The sequence below is a fragment of the Scatophagus argus genome, chromosome 4, assembly GCF_020382885.2.
Source record: "Scatophagus argus isolate fScaArg1 chromosome 4, fScaArg1.pri, whole genome shotgun sequence".
NCBI lineage: Eukaryota > Metazoa > Chordata > Actinopteri > Scatophagidae > Scatophagus > Scatophagus argus.
The window spans coordinates 20,172,137-20,189,735 of record NC_058496.1 but is presented as its reverse complement, the minus strand read 5'-3'; the positions used below and the strand labels follow the sequence as shown (position 1 = coordinate 20,189,735).

General features: G+C 40.6%; 3 protein-coding genes and 1 long non-coding RNA gene across 4 annotated transcripts in view; all 4 read right to left on the bottom strand.

The window, feature by feature from the left end:
• The window catches only part of LOC124057782, a 1,110,263-nt gene that overhangs the window by 400,752 nt on the left and 691,912 nt on the right, over positions 1-17,599 (bottom strand). The window lies entirely within an intron of this gene.
• upb1 (ureidopropionase, beta) lies at positions 91-4,084 on the bottom strand. The gene is made up of 10 exons (XM_046386296.1): positions 3,801-4,084; positions 3,036-3,207; positions 2,806-2,893; positions 2,632-2,726; positions 2,391-2,549; positions 2,133-2,302; positions 1,705-1,786; positions 1,300-1,342; positions 951-1,105; positions 91-734 (listed from the first exon to the last, which is right to left on the bottom strand). The coding sequence occupies exons 1-10, from the start codon at positions 3,902-3,904 to the stop codon at positions 651-653; spliced, it is 1,152 nt and encodes a 383-aa protein (XP_046242252.1). The 5' UTR covers positions 3,905-4,084; the 3' UTR covers positions 91-650.
• LOC124057771 (uncharacterized protein C22orf15) lies at positions 5,549-8,003 on the bottom strand. Its single transcript, XM_046386324.1, has 5 exons — positions 7,081-8,003; positions 6,824-6,910; positions 6,514-6,636; positions 6,032-6,106; positions 5,549-5,847 (listed from the first exon to the last, which is right to left on the bottom strand). The coding sequence occupies exons 1-5, from the start codon at positions 7,172-7,174 to the stop codon at positions 5,711-5,713; spliced, it is 516 nt and encodes a 171-aa protein (XP_046242280.1). The 5' UTR covers positions 7,175-8,003; the 3' UTR covers positions 5,549-5,710.
• Positions 8,186-16,951, bottom strand: adora2aa (adenosine A2a receptor a). The gene is made up of 3 exons (XM_046386286.1): positions 16,715-16,951; positions 11,713-12,419; positions 8,186-10,326 (listed from the first exon to the last, which is right to left on the bottom strand). The coding sequence occupies exons 2-3, from the start codon at positions 12,045-12,047 to the stop codon at positions 9,315-9,317; spliced, it is 1,347 nt and encodes a 448-aa protein (XP_046242242.1). The 5' UTR covers positions 12,048-12,419; positions 16,715-16,951; the 3' UTR covers positions 8,186-9,314.

Sequence of the window (17,599 nt, the reverse complement as noted above, 5' to 3'; positions counted from 1 at the left end):
GTGCAATAGTATGGTCCTTTGGGATGCTGTGGAAAATGTGAATAGAATACAATCATTTGCCAACAAACTGTTTATTGATCATGGTTTTACAATCATGTGCATCACAAAGTGGTGAACCACTGAGCCTTTCCAGGATGTCACTGTCATACCCAGTCATGACCCTGTCACCCTTTACCTCAGTGTTTACCTGTGGAATGTTCCAGACTGTAGCTAACATGGCTCTCTGAAGGACAGATGAATTAATCTTGATCTAAATCTTAAACATCAGTACTGACATTTTTTTTTAAACTGAGAAACTTACTGTAGCTTTCGTAAAGCATCTTCTAATTAGAACTGAAAAGAAACACTATATTGTAGATTACTATTATTATTTCTTTCAAATTTTCACAATGAAATGGCTTCCATTGTTCTGTCAACAGAAGCGTTTTGTTGAATTTCATTTTTGATCAAAATAAATTCATTCACCAGTACTTCAAGACATTGGAATTATTATTATTATTTTTTTTTTAAAGGCCAAAGAATTGTTTCTTATTATTTATCACTTGATTTCAAAAGCAAAATGAGCAAAAACCTTTAATTCACTACAGCTTACTTACTAGTTCTGGTTTGACCTGTTTCATATTTAAATACAGTGTACAGAGGAATATCATCTACTCCTTCACTATGTTGGGTTTGAAATCATGTCTGACAGCCTTAGCAAGCTCCTCGGCATATTCCGCATAGCGTCCAGTCATCTGCAAAGAACGATACAGTGAACAGGTAGTCCAGGAGAACAAATTAACACAACGGTGTCCACATTACAACAAAGCTTCCAAAAACCTTTGCCTCTTGAGCAAATTTGTTAAAAATACCAATCACTGCAAGACCAAAACACAACCTTTCTTACAGTAGGTCAAAATAGGACATGCATGGAGGCTGCTTACATATATACAAAGCCTACTTGTATTTACCTTAAAACTCCATTTGTCGCTAATTTGTCTGTTCAGGTTGAGATCCATTTCTACCACCAGTAGTCCGTCACGTGTTCTAGAGAGCCCAGGGGTGCGGCTGCCATCAGGAGCAGCCACATAACTGGATCCATAAAAATGTCCAAAGTCATGGTGAGCTACAAAAGTAAGAAAAGCTGCCTGTTACTGAAATAATTCACCCTGCCAGTGATGGCTGCTTACTGTATGCAGGTACAAGCATGACTGATGAGGAAAAGTTAAAAATAAGCTTACTAGTAAAAGAATTTAGATGTTTTGCTACACTGAGATTATCATACAAGTGAAGAAGTTAAATGAAAATGAATCTCTTTACCTTTTTTTCCATCACCAGATGTGAATTCACTTGTGAAATGTTCCTGTGTCAAACACAAGAATGTACATGAAGTCACACGAGCTCCAGGAAGGATCTCCAACAGCAACTGGGTCCACACACCTGAGCAGGTCACCGGATATCACTGACACTGAGGTCATGTCAGTTTTAGGGACATGGAAGGTTTTATAAACTAGCGCTATGTGTAACTTTCAATTTTGAGTAGGCCAATTCTCTAACAAAAACACATTTTAAAAAGCCAACTTTTTATCCAAAAATGAAAGACCCAGGACTTCAGTAGGTCTAAAATTTGTTCTGCAGCTCAGAGACACACTTCTTTGTGCTTTCATGTGTTGTCATTCAGCAGGCCTGTGTGCATGATTACAGCAGTTACAGAGGCTGACTTACCGTCCCAACACGGTTGATTGCACAAGTGAAACAGTGGTTAGCTATCGCTGCATTCCTGGCCTCTATTGGCCACATGGGCTCACTGTAGAGAAGAAATAACATTAGGCCTGCTCACACTGACACAACAGCTGAGAATACTTTTACTGCAATGCATTTTTTAATCAACTGAAATAAAGGATTGCATCTGCCCCAGACTCCCTGAAACCTGAGCTTCACTATGTGGCAATTGGTTTGCGTTAGTTATTTATGTAACATGTTGTGCATTCTCAGATTAAACTGCGTTCAATCAAATAACCACACAGCAAACATGAGGTTATATAAAATTGAAGTATAGGAAGTACAGTGCAGTTTAAATTAAATCTAAGGACCCCAAGCAAATGTTAATGTAGCCGTGCCAGAAATAATACTTGGTCCATTTTGTCCCTTACCTGAGAGCTCCAACAGTAGCTGATGGGTTGAAGATTATCTCAGCACCATTCAAACTGTACATGAACCAGTTGAGAGGGTGGTGGCGCCCATAGCAGATATTCACAGCTATTTTCCCAAATTGTGTCTGGAACACTGTGTGGCCAGTGTTGCCTTCCATATAATATGTAGACTGGGTGCATAATAAACATAGCAACATTAGCTGTTAACTTCATCAAAGTGCAGTGGATCACATGATGTAACAGGAATCACACACTAACCTCATTAAAGTCTCCAATCCTGGGAATATGATTCTTCCTGCTCTTTCCCAGCACATTTCCAGAGTTGGAGATCACCACTGCTGTGTTCCACAGAGTGCTGTGAAGCTCCTCTCGCTCCAAAATTGGGGATACAACTACCATGTTGTATTTTTTGGCCAGCTAATGACAGAATTAGTGTTACTGGGCTAATGTTTTGTAGAAAAGCACATCACTGCACAGCATATGACTTTCTTAATCTCACCTCTTGGCAGAAGCGTGTGGTGTTTCCTTCTTCTGCAGATTCTGCAAATTCAGTCCACGGTTCTTTTTCGCGAGTGCAGAAAGCAAAGGGCATGGCTGTGGACAGCAACAGACTGGTTAGTCTATTTCACTGGTTCACATGTACTGTGCAGTTGTGACTCATGAAAGCACTCACTCCAGGTCTCCTGAAAGCAGACGATGTTTACGCCACACATTGCTGCCACCTCAACCATTTCACCAACCCGACTGTGCATGGCATTGATCTGTGGAGGCGACAACCAGAGGATTCACGGCAGGTAGTTTAACAGTTAACTTTCAGATTCATGGCCTTCTATATGTCTCTGTCCCACTCATACCAGTCATACCGTCAGTTTGCATGTGTTTAATGTGTGTCTCAATCCATACCTGGTCCAGGACAGGTGCATCAGTGGGCAGAACAATGCGGTGCTGAATCAGTCCTACACGGATCCTTCTGGGTGGCCTCAGTTGTTCCTGCACGGCTTCAAATGTGTGACCCTTCAGCTCAAAGTCACGCTCAGCAGCAGCATCCACAGCACATGTAGGGAGGTCCAACTTCCTGCAACAGAGAAGACTCTTCACAAGTGTCCATACAGACATCACAGGAAGACCATGTACCACTGATTCCTTGCAACAACTGGCCACAATATTAGAATGAGGGCTGTAGCTAGACTCTTCACGTCATAAGAAAATCAGCAAATCTTTACATTTGAGAAGCTGGAGCAAGCAAATGTTTGACATTTAATGGTCAGCAACTAATTTTCTTTCAATGAACTAATCAACTAGGTGACTAATTGTTGCACCTCTAGTCAAAATGTCAAAATATATAAGTCTGGACTAATGTATCTTTCTAGTGTCCAGCTGTGTGCTGGACATACAATCAGCAATAACACCATTAAGTGTACCAAATAGCCTATATAAATGTGAGGCCTTCTTGGACACATAAACTACATTTGTAAAGTTTGAACCTTTGAGTGCTCCTCTCTTTTGAAAGGCTCAAGGTTGTACACTGCAACTGTGACCACACTGACCAAAGTCCACACAGAACAATAATTTACTACGAACAAATAGAACAGAAACGCGAAATGAAATGAAAAAACGTAATATACAGACATTGTTCCGTACAGTTTGAGTTCTCTCGCGATAACTCACTTTGGGTCCTTCCCAAATAAAATGCGTTTCACCTCTTGCAGCTCGGCCTCTGGCAGGTGTGACTCCAGGGACTTTTCTAGCGACTCAAACTCACATGCGGACATTTCTGCGCTCTTCTTCCTGTTTGCGGCTTTACAGAATCAGCAGCAATGCTAAGTGTCTGCTGGTTAAGGATTGTGCGCTCGTTTTATCTGTTTCAGTCGTTACATAATCCTCTGTGTTCTTACGTTTTCTGACGCAGCTCAGCATTTTGGGGAGACTATGGGTGATTGATTAACCCTGTGTATCCCTCCGCTGGAGCCTATGTGTGTAATGTAAAGGTATAATTCCGCAGGCTCAGTCCAACACACACACACACACACACACACACACACACACACACACAAACACACACCAGAGGTGAAAGTAAATGTAATATTGACTTAGTTTAGTTTAGTTTAGAACTTAGTACTTTCTACCTTTGTGCTACTTTTTACTTTAACATCTATGATACACTATATAGACAAAATTATCGAGACACACCTCTTTTCGGGGCTGTTTTCACCTTTCTTCCAGTGAAGGGAAATCTTAATGCTTCAGCATACCAAGACGTTTTGGATGATGCTATGCTTCCAACTTTGTGGCAACAGTTTGGGGAAGGTCCTTTTCTATTCCAGCATGACTGTGTCCCAGTGCACAAAGCAAAGTCCAAAAAGACATGGCTGGATGAGTTTGGTGTGGAAGAACTTGACTGGCCCACACAGAGCCCTGACCTCAACCCCATCCAACACCTTTGGGATGAACTGGAACAGAGATTGTGAGCCAGACCTTTTGGTCCAACATCAGTGTCTGACTTCACAAAGGCTACTGTATGAATTGGCAGAAATTCACACAGAAACACTGTGAAAATCAGAAGAGTGGAAGCTGTTATAGCTGCAAAGCTGTCCTTGTATTTAAGATGTAATGTCAATAAAGTCCCTCTTGGTGTAATGGTCAGGTGGCTGAATACTTTTGTCTATGTAGAGTGACAAGCTGCTCAGACATCATTCATTTTATCGTTACCACTGGTGTTTTTCCCACTGTGACATGTGGACACGGTGTCCCATTGATGGAGTACGTTCACAAGCATGTTTTTCCTGAAAGGCAGGGGGGAATGAATAACACTATCTGAGAGTGCAGCAGCACGCTTTGAAAAATGACTAAAGTGAACATGTGAGCTATAAATCAGTTAAAAACAAAGGGTTTCCCATGAAGACTGACGATAAAAAGAAAGACAGGTGTGTCTCTTTGTTACAAATAGAAAACAATTCCCTCAGCAAACTCCCATATATTCCACTGAATCCAAGACTTACACTTCATAGTAATTTTCTCTTATTTTATTGCAATCTTGACTAATATTTATTCTTCTGCTGAGTATTAGGCTAATATATTCAAGTCTTCTATAAATCAAGGGCAGACCTGTATAATTTTCATGTCATAGTTGCCATGGTTAGATTTACTGCCATGCGCAAGAAAGGGTAGAAAGCAAAAAAGGCAGGCCGAATACAATATACTATTAAACATTATTACCCAAGAGAGATTCCCCCCCCCACCACCACACACACACACAGCCTTGTGAGGGTACAAATGCTTCTGATAATGAACTTAAATTGAAACAACACAATTTAACCACATTATGAAAATTAAAAAAAAAATTATACAGTAACACTCAAAGCTGGTATCTATTACATAAATAATAATGTTCCCAGCAGCATCACCTTACATACGCCGCTGTATACAACTCAGTTGCTTACAACTCAGTGGGAGAACAAATTACTAAAACAGAAAACATCTGCTAACTTCCTTACCTCAGATGCATTTAACAGGTTGTTAGCTATAGGACATATCTAGTCTGTTTAAGTGAAAGGGCATCAGGATTTGTTTTACAGAAACTATATGATTTGGTGTCTCTTGTTATTTGCGGAGATGTTTTTGCTCCTGGTTTGTTTTGCAGGACCCCTCTGTGTCCGTCCTCCTCCGATCCTTCTGTCTCGCTCCTTGTCACGGTCTGAAAGTTTCCTCAGCAGTTCTACAACAGAAGTGTTCACAAACTAATTATCATACATATGTTGATGTGTGCTTTATGGCATGATTTTTCTTTTTATTGTAGACATATCTTTGACCAACAGGAGGCCTCAGAGAACCACTTCAAGTCTGTTGGTGCATCAGCTGTCATGAAGCATCTCTCTCTCTCTCCTTGTGCTTTTCATTACCTGTTAACTCCGGATGACTCTGGCTGAAGTTATTTAGAAGAGACACATATTTCTGACCTCCAGTATCATCATCCCCTGAACAGAAGCAAAGTCATGAACATTAATGTGCAATAAAATAAAATGAAATATAATTTATATTACTGTAGAGCAGTAAAACCCTTTAAACTACCGGTACTATATTCTTCTAAATCAAATATATATAATGTGGTTTATAAATCCTTGTCATGTTTGTGTGTTGTATCATTTCATCATTATCATTATCATATCATTTCATTGTATGTGTGTTTGTGTGTATATATATATATATATATAGTACATACAACATTCTTTCTAAACGTATTTTACTATTGCAAAAAGCACAACAGTTGGTTTGTCCTGTAATATATTGTTGGCCTATTGTCAAACAAACATTAGATATCCAAACTCGGATTCAGGCCATGGATTGTTAACTAGACAAGGTTTTGAATCCTGGATGGACTCACTGCACACTCGCAGGAGGACGTAGTACTCTCTCTCTACCAACACACTGCTGGTCAGAGCCAAACTTTGCTGTTTCCCGTCCAGGTTCATGACTCTACCGCTGCTGTCCATCAGGTCCACACACTCTACAAGAGGAATTTTGACCTTTTTGACACTTCACATAAAATGTTTTGAGCTTACAACCATGCACAGCTCAGAAGGAACCGACACTGAGATGTCCATATTCATATGATCCTAGGAGGGACCTAAAGGAATCTGAATGAATGAGTTTCGGTAATGGCTTCTTCTCCTTTTACTACTGCTCTTACATACCTTTGAAGTCCAGATCGCACCTCTGCTTTAAATGATGGATGAAGTTTATCAGCTTACAGTTGAGATTCAACATTTCCATCTTGTTGTCTGTGAGGAAAAACATCCATTAAAAACCTAACATTGCACATTAAACTCGGCACTTTGACTCTTTCATAAGGCTAGTTTAGTCTTCCTGTACTCATGCTCTTATAAAACAAACTACTCAACTGTTTTTCTCTTAAAAAGCAGAGAGACGTTATTTCAGGAACTTTACAAACCTCCAAACAGGATGGTGACATACATTTTCTGGTCCCAACTGCAGCTAAGCTCCACCAGTACTGCTCCTACCAGTAGTTTAAAGCATCTGTTCATACCAAAGAGCCCAGGGTGTTTCAAGTTTGAACTGGGCACCAAGTGCAAGAATAGATGCTGTTAAATCAGTGTTGTGGTCTCCACTTTGAGACAAAGACTCAGCCTGAACTGGCCCACATAATGTAGAGATGGTAAATACACACACACACATACACATTCACACTCACACATGACTCTTTAATGACACTCCTCCTCTTCATCTGCTTTTCAAAGCTGAAGCCTTTAAAATGAGGGGACAAGGGACCTCTGTTGCTTGTATCCATGGAGTCTCTACACACAGACACACTGGCACTCTGGACTTTACAGTTGCTGGACAGCAATATCAAGAATGACGGAAAAAAGAGACTTTTAATTGTTTCCCGTCACAGATTGGACTGACCTAACAGAACGTACTGTAAAACCAATGAAGAGAAGTTTAATCCAGTTATAATTTTAGTTAGGTGACTAGATCAGCTTTCGACCAAATTATTTCTTACAAATAGACATATTCCTGGTTCTTTTGTGTTTACAATATGTTTCTCAAGGGATCTCCAATGGAGCTGTAGCAGCCTGAAACACAGGACAACAGCAGAGCTCACGGACTCGGGAGGTCTCTGCGGTGAATCTTTAAAAAAAAAAAAACACTGAAGGCCCTTGGGGCTTTAGCTTTCAAAAAGAAGTGGGCCCTGTGCCCTGTAACCTGAACTCTCAGGGGAATTGTGATAAAAGCTGGGAAAATAAAGAACTTCAAAGATAGTTTGACTGCTCAACTAACTACTTCCCAGAATGAGCAAACCAGATATCTAACACAGTTCTATAGACTTGATCTGATATGAAACATGACCCTGCCTCGTGAAAAGCCAGTGGCAAGCCTTGCTGTTCTTACAGCTACTGTTTACCGACTGGGAACATTTTGTGGCCATTACTGAATACAAATACAGTAAGTACACTTTGAAAATACAAAAAGATTTATTTAAAGACAGGACTTTGTGCCAGCCTGCCTGGGCAATAGCTGCACTGGACTGGGGACAAACCCATCAGAAAATAAAAGAAAAACAAACAAAAAAAAAACTTCTTTTTGAGTTTGATTTAAGCCTTGATTGTAATTACTCACAATCCTCTTCAAAACATCAAACTACCTCAGAAGTCAGCATTTATATGGATATCACATTAAAAGCATACAGTTAAGTCACACTGTCACACCAAGCAAAAAAAAAAGTACATTTCAGCATTACAATACCAACTTCGAGGCCTTTGTTTTTTAAAATGTGAAACACTACACTGCTGCTGACACAAACATGAGCAAATCTGGTGCTCGTCTTGGCATGGGCCCCACAGGGAGCGATGATGAAATTGGAAGACAATATCTTCCATGACGCTGAATTAATATAAACAAATAGACCACATGTGGAAACCTTTCTGCAAATGAGCTTGACCTTGCAGGTCCTTGGGATGGGGCGAATATAAAAACAGTGCAAGTGATGGTGCACTACTGCATAAGAAAAAAGGTGATATGAGGTGAAATCCATCAGAGTGCGTCTACATCCATATCCCTGAAAACCTGTATCAATAATTTAATAATGAGTTTTTGTCTTCAGTCAAAGACCCATCCAGACCAGAAATAGCAGGATGGAATTTATTCACACACTACTGTAACTTGCAGCTAAACAAAGAGTGTCTTCCTGGAAAGGCAACAATCAGTGCTTTTCCATTCTTACTGTCCTAAAAGAGTGAGAGGTGCAAACATAGAACTGTTTGCAAAGATGAAGTGAAAGCATTTAGTGCTCTTCTTTACTGACATGAATGCTGAGCTATTTTTGATGAAGGAAGTGCCTGCACCTTAAAGAAAGAAGTAGTCACAGTCAGTCAATTTAAACCACTTGTGGTCTTGTGGGTGGAGCACAACCTCTTTGGCTCACTACCGGTGCTTTAATCCTTTCAGACTGGTTTAAATTCAAAAGTTATTAAATAGTGGGAGACAGTTTCTCATGAAAAGAAGATTTAAGTCACCTCAGTGATACTTGTTGTCCATTATTTGTTTACCGTTTTCCCATTTCCATTGTGGATCGGGACTTATCCTGATCACTTGAAAAGTTGTGGCTGACATTTGACTGCAAAGCTCCTGAATGAATACTAGTGAATGGTTTCTCTTGTGCATGCATCAGGACATGTGTGCCAGCTCACTGAAGCAATTTGTTTTCTTCTGCTTGTTGAACAGCGATGTGACCTGGGCAGAGCCGAGGTTCTCCTTGTCCTTATCCTCCATGATGTCTGGTACAGTGTAGTCGTGGTGCTGGTCCGCATACTGTAGATGATGATTTGTGTGAGGCTGTCTGGGGGCTTGCAGTGGACAGGAGCCCATCTGAGGACAGTGGGAGATCACAACAGAAAGAGGGGGGTGAGATACTGCTACCAGACCGCCCCCTACAGGAGAGATGTGCGTAGGGCAGTGGCAGGAGCTGTCACAGCTACTGCTGTTGTGTTCAGTGAAAAGGTCAAAGCTGAGGGTGGTTGCTTTGAGTCTGATGGAGTCACTGATGCTGTTGTGAGTGGACGTGCGCATACTGCTGCCACTTTCAAACAGCTCCTGCTGGCCAAGGATGTTCCGCCGGATAATTTTCCGGAAGGTTTGCCGGAATTCTCGGATGCGATAGGCATAGATGAAGGGGTTGACCACAGAGTTGGCATGGGAGAGAATAATGGCCACATACATGATCCAGGGTGGAGGAGGTTCACACTGAGGGCAGAAGAGGGTGAAGCAATTGATGATGTGTAAAGGCAGCCAGCAGACTGCAAACAGCCCAACAATGATAGCCAGAGACTTGGCAGCCTGGACCTCTTTCTGCAGTGTGGAGCGTGACTTCTCGCCATGAACCGCTTTCACCTCGATCAGCTTGAGCTGGTGGCGAGCGGCCATGAAGATACACAGGTAGATGGCCAGCATCAGCAGCAGGGGAATCAGTACACAGGCAAAAAAATTAAAGTACACCATATACTCCATGAGTACCACCTCCACGAACAGGCACTTCACCAGGCCAGGCGAACAGGTGGTGTTGGCACTCTTGGACAGCTTGTGCCAGCCCATCATGGGCGTCAGGCCAATGATGATGGATAAAACCCAGCATATGGCAATGATGCCTTGTGCCCGCTGGCCTGTCACCAAGCTGTTGTACCTAGACAGGGAGAACATACAAACATCAGCTCAAAACAAACAGCACAAAACTCTGTGAAAATGAGAGATTTGTTTCCCAAAGGACAGCCAAACAAAAACACCTAATATTAATAATGATGATGTCCAATAATCCTTTGTATACAGTATATGAAGACTGTTCTGCAGAAGTACTTATCATCCCGGCTGTAAAAGAGAGAGAATAAACAAACAAAGTCTTTCAGGACTCCTCAAAGGAAGAGTCTATTTTGAGTATGCCTGTAGTGCAGTGTGGGAGAGCAGCTGAGATGTTTGGCTTGTTTCTATCACATTCTTGAGATGTTAAAGTGCAAAGGTTAATGCTGCAAAAACAAGCCCCCCCATCGGTGATGCAAAGAACAACGCAGAGAAACCCTCATGCATCTTCAGCAGGAGGTGGCGGAGGCTGTACCGAAAACAGGAAGGCTGAGGTTCAGTGTTTCAGCATGCTGAGGTCACAGCTCGCCCTACAGCATCTCTGTTAGTGACAGGTTAAATGTCTGTAGACATACCATTCTTAGCAAATCTGAAAGCCAAGTCTGAGCTGAGGGTTAGGGTTAGGGTTAAGATAAACACTCTGACAAGGCATGTGTTTTTACAGTAAAATAACAAAGCGCAATTACACAGGGGGTTGTAGGGACATTACACAGTCTGTATAAGCAATTAGAGCAAACTTCATCTGATAGCTCCCTGGGGGACACAGTCTCGTGAGAGACGCCATTTCTAGACACACTTATTCAGCCAAGGCTTTCTGGTTCAAATGTCATGACTACACTGATATATATGAAACATTAAGTTTTATGGTGAGACCTCGGCTGCCTGGGACGAAGGAACACATAGACTGCCATGAGAAAAAAAGAAAAGTTACAGCATATTTTAAAGCACTCTCTGTGTTTAGAATATTAAATTATGCACTTGAGGGTCTTGTTCTGTTTCCTATCTTTTCTCTTTTTCTCACTTTTTTTTACCATTTGACACCACACTCTAACAAGGTATCTTTTATAAAGAGGTTTTAAAATGTAGTCCCTTTGGGGGTTTTTAATGAAGTTAATGGTAAAAAGTCATTACTGAAGGGACTTTATTCTCCCAAATCTGCAGTTCAGCATGTTGATAATAAGTGGATTTTAGTCTGAGTGATTGAGGGGTGTTACTCTGAAACTGAATAGTAGGTTTAACAGCTTACCTGTCATTTATAAAGCATGTATAAATGATCTATGATCTAACAAAGCCAGTACGTACATTAAATAAACCCTCAACAAATGTTGGCTTGGTATAGTGGAAACAAACTGTCCTTATTTATCCTCTGTCTGCACAAAAAGTGTCCATGTCCACACATGTAATTCCCCACAATTGTGTCCTCTGGGCCACTGACCTGAGCGGTATCTTGATTGCAATGTAGCGGTCTATGGCGATGGCCAGCAGACTGAAGATGGAGCTCTGGGTGAGGACCAACACAAAGCAGGCAATGAACAAGCATCCATAGAAGTTGGAGCAGAAGCCAGTGCTGATGACAATGGAGAAGGGAATGGCCAGGACACCCACAGCGATGTCGGCCACCGCCAGTGACACCACAAAGAAGTTGGTGATGCTCTGCAGGTTGCTGTTGAGGTACACAGCCCAGCAGACGAGCACATTGCCCAGCACGGAGAACATGGCAATCAGCAGCTCCAGGATGATGTAGAAGACGAAGGCGGGGCCGTCTGGCATGGTGACACAAATGGCGAGGTCACTGATGAGGAGGGAGGAAACCTCACCTCAACGACCATAGCTGCAGTTTGGCAGCCACTGAGCTCAGCCTCCTTACCTCCAACCCTCTCTGAAACATCCACTAAATTCACCAGGCAGCTGTGGCAACTTCCTCAAACCTGATCAGCTCAAACTGAACTTTATTCAGCTTCAGATGGCGCTATCATCTCTTCTAATTCCACACACAGGACATGGTTGTCTCCATTCTCTCCTGGTGAGAAGCTCGTCTGATGTCCTCTCCCCTCAGGTCCTTCCACTCAGCGGTTTGTTCCCATGAACCTCTTGAGGGGCTGACATGATGCCAACAAAGCTCATCACTGGAACATTATGTCACTAGAGATAAAGAGGTGCAGAAAAAGAGGAAATGCTTTTACAATAAAGGAAGTGAGTTTCAACAGACATGCACACTTGTATCAGATATGTTTTCAAGCAGGAAAGTGGTGCAGCACTGTGTCAAACATGCTGCGCCTAAAAAGTTCTGCCTTGAATACAGCATTGCAAAAAACCACACTGCAATCAAGGTTTATATTCAAATTTGTCCTTTTATGGAATAAATGTTTCCCAGTACTGCCATTACAAATAAATTGGTTGGTGGGGTCAGCCAACTTCTTATCTTTATATCTTTTCAGAGGCTTAAACCCGTGGGGGAAATGGTACAGACATTCAGATGGTTAATTTCAAAAATGTCACCAAAACTATCAGAAGCTTTAATATGAAGATATGAAACTGCAATGATGAAATGGTCATGTGAGTGTTGGGTTTTGTGGGACTTCTGGTTGCTGATGTCTTCTATAAACAGCCCCTCTTGACCCTGAAGAGGAACAGTGGGAGGGCGGTTTGTGTAGACTTCATCATGTAGCAGAGCTCCCAGTGTTTTAGTGCCACAGCAAAAATCATATGCAGGAATCAACGTATGAAACATGCTTCTAGGAGCATCATGAACAAAGGCTGAGACTGTACTGAAAATACTCTGATATTTCAGCCATTTTCTTATTTAGCTTCATACTGTGAGCAATGATTTAGTTTTTTCATGAGAGAATTCCCCATTTGTGTTTTTATCAGTGTACGTCTCACTCGTTTCATGATTGTAGTGCTCAGCTGGAAAGCAGCGATGTCATATAACATTAGCATTTAGCGACACTGAATTAGGATTTAGCACTTGAATCACAACATGCTGACCAAACCACAACCACCCAGAAGCAAGTTAGTTGAATTTTTCATTGCTAATAAAAGCTGCTATAATCAATAATCTTTTTTTTTTCTTCTAAAGAACAAATCAGATGACTACACGTAATGTGAAAGGAGTCGCTTCCAGAATATAACAATGTCAAAAAAACAGTTGATGTAGTTCAAGAATAAAAGATTTTTATCAAATTTCTTTCAACTTAGAAATTCTCTTAAAGGTAGCTCCAGAGGTCTTTAAGTGTAGCCTGTTAGTGTATTACATGGCTTCAGCAGGTTACAGAGACTCATCTTCTCAGACATGTTTTGAAATGTTGAGCACATCATCATATGTTATCTGAAGCAATAAGTGAAAATAGGCTCATATAGCTCACTCTGCAGCTAGTGCTTGTTTTGGAAGCTGTGCATGTCACCTGATAAATGTGAGTAATTCTTTCAACAAAGACATTTTTATTCCTATGCTACTGTAAGTATTCATGACTTTTTTTCCTTTCTTTTTTTTTTTTTTTTTTTTTGCGTAATTCTTAGAAGTCTGATGAATACGGCCCCAGGTCCATTAGCGAATCACATTATAGTTAGAGTTCCTGATATCTATGAGCCGTCAGCCATAAAAGGTTTAAGAGAAAGAAGGTTGCTGTTTTCGTGGAGCTGAATTCTCTCAAAGGGAATGTTTCTTGAGGTTATGTCTAGTTTCTTGAAGATAACAGCTGTGCTGGAACACTGGGGTCTTTGCTCTCTGAGTCAGGGTTTTCCCTTTGGGTCAGTTGAGACCTTTTTATTATTACCAAAGACTTGTTATTTCAACGTTGATAGTTATCAGTAGATTTTTTTGTTCATTCTGTTTGACTTACAAATAAAGTTTTTGTTGGTCTCTTTCCTCTGAGTCTTGATATCAGATGACTTTGGTGTTACATTGCAGTGTGTTATAATTCTTTATGTAGCAGCAATGCATCCAAAACAAAAATCCCAGAGGACGGTAAAGGAAATAATGAATCTCCATAAACTAAGACAGTAATTCTCCCTTGCTAGCAATGCATCCTTCAATAATGTGTTGCCCTGAGATGGAATTACTTAACACAGCAGACAAACTTCAGGGGTTTATAGTGAAAGTGAGGTCTTTCTAAAGTACAGGATTTGGTTCACATTAGTCACGTTAGGACACAAATTTGGTTTTAGACATTGATATTGAAAAGCCTCTCTGTATTCAGATACAAGATTGAAATGTTTTGTCCAATTGGTAACTGAATTAAGGATTAACTTATCATTTACATGGCAAACCAAACTCAAACCTTGTTACAGCATCGCTAAGAAAATACTAAATCACCTCATCATTCACCTCCTGCCATGCAGAGGGGGCACAGGAGGAACAAACACCAGACACAAACACATAAATATGCACAATTTAAACTGAACAGAGGGCCAACAATGTGGAAAAGAAGACAGGACAGCTAACAAAGCACCTGCCTTGAGGCCCTAACCATCTGATTTCATATTGTACTTAAACTGTCCATGTTCCAAAGCAAATTTGCTATCAGTCATAATATAAGCACAAACCAACTGACACTTTCAATGGGCCACAAAAATAGATGTAAGCTCAACATTTTTCTCTCTACAAAGTTTTTGCTTTAGTCCTGCGACTGAAAAATTGACTTGATTGTTACAGATTTTCATCTTCTGTCACCTTGTTGACTTATTTTTTTTTAATCTTTTTTTGCATGTGAAGAGTCACGCGTCATGTTTAGTCATCTCGCCAGCATGTTTAAGGCATTTTTCAAATCTCAAGATGTGAGATGGTTATAGACTTAACCGTCTACCAGTCTGTTAAAGACCTCATTTGCTCTGGGCTCAGTCTTGACTTTAGGTCTGCCACAGATGATCATTTCCATTATTGATTAATCTGTCAGTTATTTTCAAGATTAAATAAGTAGTTGTTTAGTCTATAAAATGTTTCCACTTCAAATTGCTTCATTTGTCCACACAGCAGTCCAAAACCCAAAGAATCTTCATTTACTGTCATAAATGAAAGAGATTCTTATACTTGAGAAGCTGAAACGAGTACATTTTTTTGCTTGAAAGATAATGATTGATTTATTATCATTAGCGATTAATTTTCTATCAGTCGATCAGTTGACTAATCATGGAAACTCTGCCTGACTTGACCTGACTGTGAGCATGAACAAGACAAGAACATGCAGCTGACCATAAGACAAGGTCGCATTACCAACTGGGCATCTGCCCCAGGCTCCAGAGCCCCAAATTCATTACATGTCAATTGACTTTTTCAAGATGCTGCACTTCTTGAGTACAATATTATTAACACATGATTTCAGCATAATTTTTTTATCATGACTCGTTGGTTTGTTGAGGCACCTTACGTAAAAACACAGTTCTTAGTGGTCTGTTGTTTCATTTATTAAGGGAGCGTTCATTTGGCAACTTTTATCCCAAGGCCCTCTAACAGCTTGAACAGGTCAAGCAAATGTATGTGAGCAAATGTAAGTGTAAGCATAGCTAATCATAACAAATTAACATTAATATCCCAGTTCTAGTATTACAGTGCAGGCTGCTGTTGTTTCAGGTGTGGTTTGTCCAATCAACGGCAAACTCTGCACCGTCTCTGTACTGCTTTCAAAATGATGGAATATGAATGTTGCATAAGCTTTATGACCATTGATTGTCGTAAATTTTTTAAAGTGTTATGAACATGATCATCTTGTGAATGGTTAAGAGGGGAGAGCTGAGGAGGAGGAGACAGGGCTGGAAAGGAGAATGTGAGAACAGATTAAATGCCCCTGCTTTTTGCAAAAAAAAAAAAAAAAAACTAAATAAATTAAGAACACCAATTTGCTTTACAGCAGCCACAATATCTGAACCAGTCTTTCTATATTAATGCATATATTTATGTTCATATGATTATTGTACTTCATTCATAATCTCTTCCACTACATGCGCTGCAATGAAAACAAGACAAGGTAAAAATGTAATTCATTAAACTGTTAGACATTATTGTAAAAAAAATAAATAAAATAAATAAACAAAAAAGTTCATCCAAATGATTGCTAAATTTTGAGAAATTTTCTGAATAGCAGAAAATGAGTTATGAGTAAGTTATGAATGAAGGGCTGGCAGGCTGACTCCATGTTTACAGCCTTGGTGTGGACACTCCTTGTTGTGAATTTTCTTCAGATTAATTCCTGCTTGGTTTTGTTCTCACAGGTGAGGAAACCCAACAGCCGGTGCAGGACATCTTGTACTAAACATCACTTCACATTTATTACCACATGTCAGATGCTTCACACACACACACACACACACTGCTTTCTCTTGCCTGAATGCACTGCACACGTTACACTGAGTCTAAGGACACATTTTAATATGCTAAAATAAATCTAAATTTGACTGATTTCTTGTAAAATTGCAACTTTTTGTCAAATAGAGTGACTCACCTGCTTCTCTCCATATCCGTCGGGCTGAACGATTTCCGATAAATATGACTTACATCTGACGACACTGTGTGAGATGAGGCGACAACAGCACACTCCACCTAAAAATAACACGAAAATGATCGACGTTGTTACTTCCCACTGAGCCACAAGTGAAACTTCTTCAGTGCACCACTTGAACAACTCGCCTGAGTTTAGTTCAACACGCCGTGTTAAATCCACGGAATATTAACAGCGCATCTCCTGCTCACATTGGGACAAATAACACGGCGTCTGTGGTGAATGACTTCAGACAGATGAGACTCACTCTTTTCCTCCCTCTCTCTCTCTCATACTCTCTCTCTCTCACACACACACACACACACACACACACATACAATGTGGTTGTGCTTCTGTTTCCTCTCCAGAGGCGGGTCAGTTAAAACTTTGTTGTGTTTATGAGTCCACAGACAAGCGTGAAACCCCTGAAACATGAGTCTGGTAATGCAGTTTATCTTGTCATTTTCTTCCACAGGAAAACAAATGCGCAGCCAGAGTCACGACCCCGGAACAGACTAATTACTGCTCACATGAAAAGCAATGTTTGATCATTACTGGACTGGGAATGTAACTGGTGTAACGTGGCCATTTCTAACTCACAGACAAAGTTGAAGCCACTTGCTGGGACAATAATGACAACAAACATGGCTGTTTCTTTTTTTTGTTTTTGTATTTTTTTTACAGCTGATTATCAACATAGTGTGCATTTAATACTGTAGCTTAGTCCCTTTACACACACAAGTACACACACATTTATTCGTTCAGCTTTAACTTTGTCATGAGACCATTTCGGCACTGCATGTAGTGTGATCAGGAAAGAAAAATATTCCACACCTTATCCAAACGCAG

Excerpts from the sequence above, each read along its gene's own strand:
- LOC124057771 (XM_046386324.1), bottom strand. The coding sequence starts at position 7,174 with ATGAACAGATGCTTTAAACTACTGGTAGGAGCAGTACTGGTGGAGCTT. Across the intron at positions 6,911-7,080 it reads TGTCACCATCCTGTTTGGAG|ACAACAAGATGGAAATGTTG; the intron begins GTTTGTAAAGTT and ends TTTTCCTCACAG. Across the intron at positions 6,637-6,823 it reads GTGCGATCTGGACTTCAAAG|AGTGTGTGGACCTGATGGAC; the intron begins GTATGTAAGAGC and ends TTCCTCTTGTAG.
- adora2aa (XM_046386286.1), bottom strand. The coding sequence starts at position 12,047 with ATGCCAGACGGCCCCGCCTTCGTCTTCTACATCATCCTGGAGCTGCTG. Across the intron at positions 10,327-11,712 it reads GCAATCAAGATACCGCTCAG|GTACAACAGCTTGGTGACAG; the intron begins GTCAGTGGCCCA and ends CTCCCTGTCTAG.
- upb1 (XM_046386296.1), bottom strand. The coding sequence starts at position 3,904 with ATGTCCGCATGTGAGTTTGAGTCGCTAGAAAAGTCCCTGGAGTCACAC. Across the intron at positions 1,787-2,132 it reads GCTACTGTTGGAGCTCTCAG|TGAGCCCATGTGGCCAATAG; the intron begins GTAAGGGACAAA and ends TCTTCTCTACAG. Across the intron at positions 1,343-1,704 it reads CAATCAACCGTGTTGGGACG|GAACATTTCACAAGTGAATT; the intron begins GTAAGTCAGCCT and ends TGTTTGACACAG.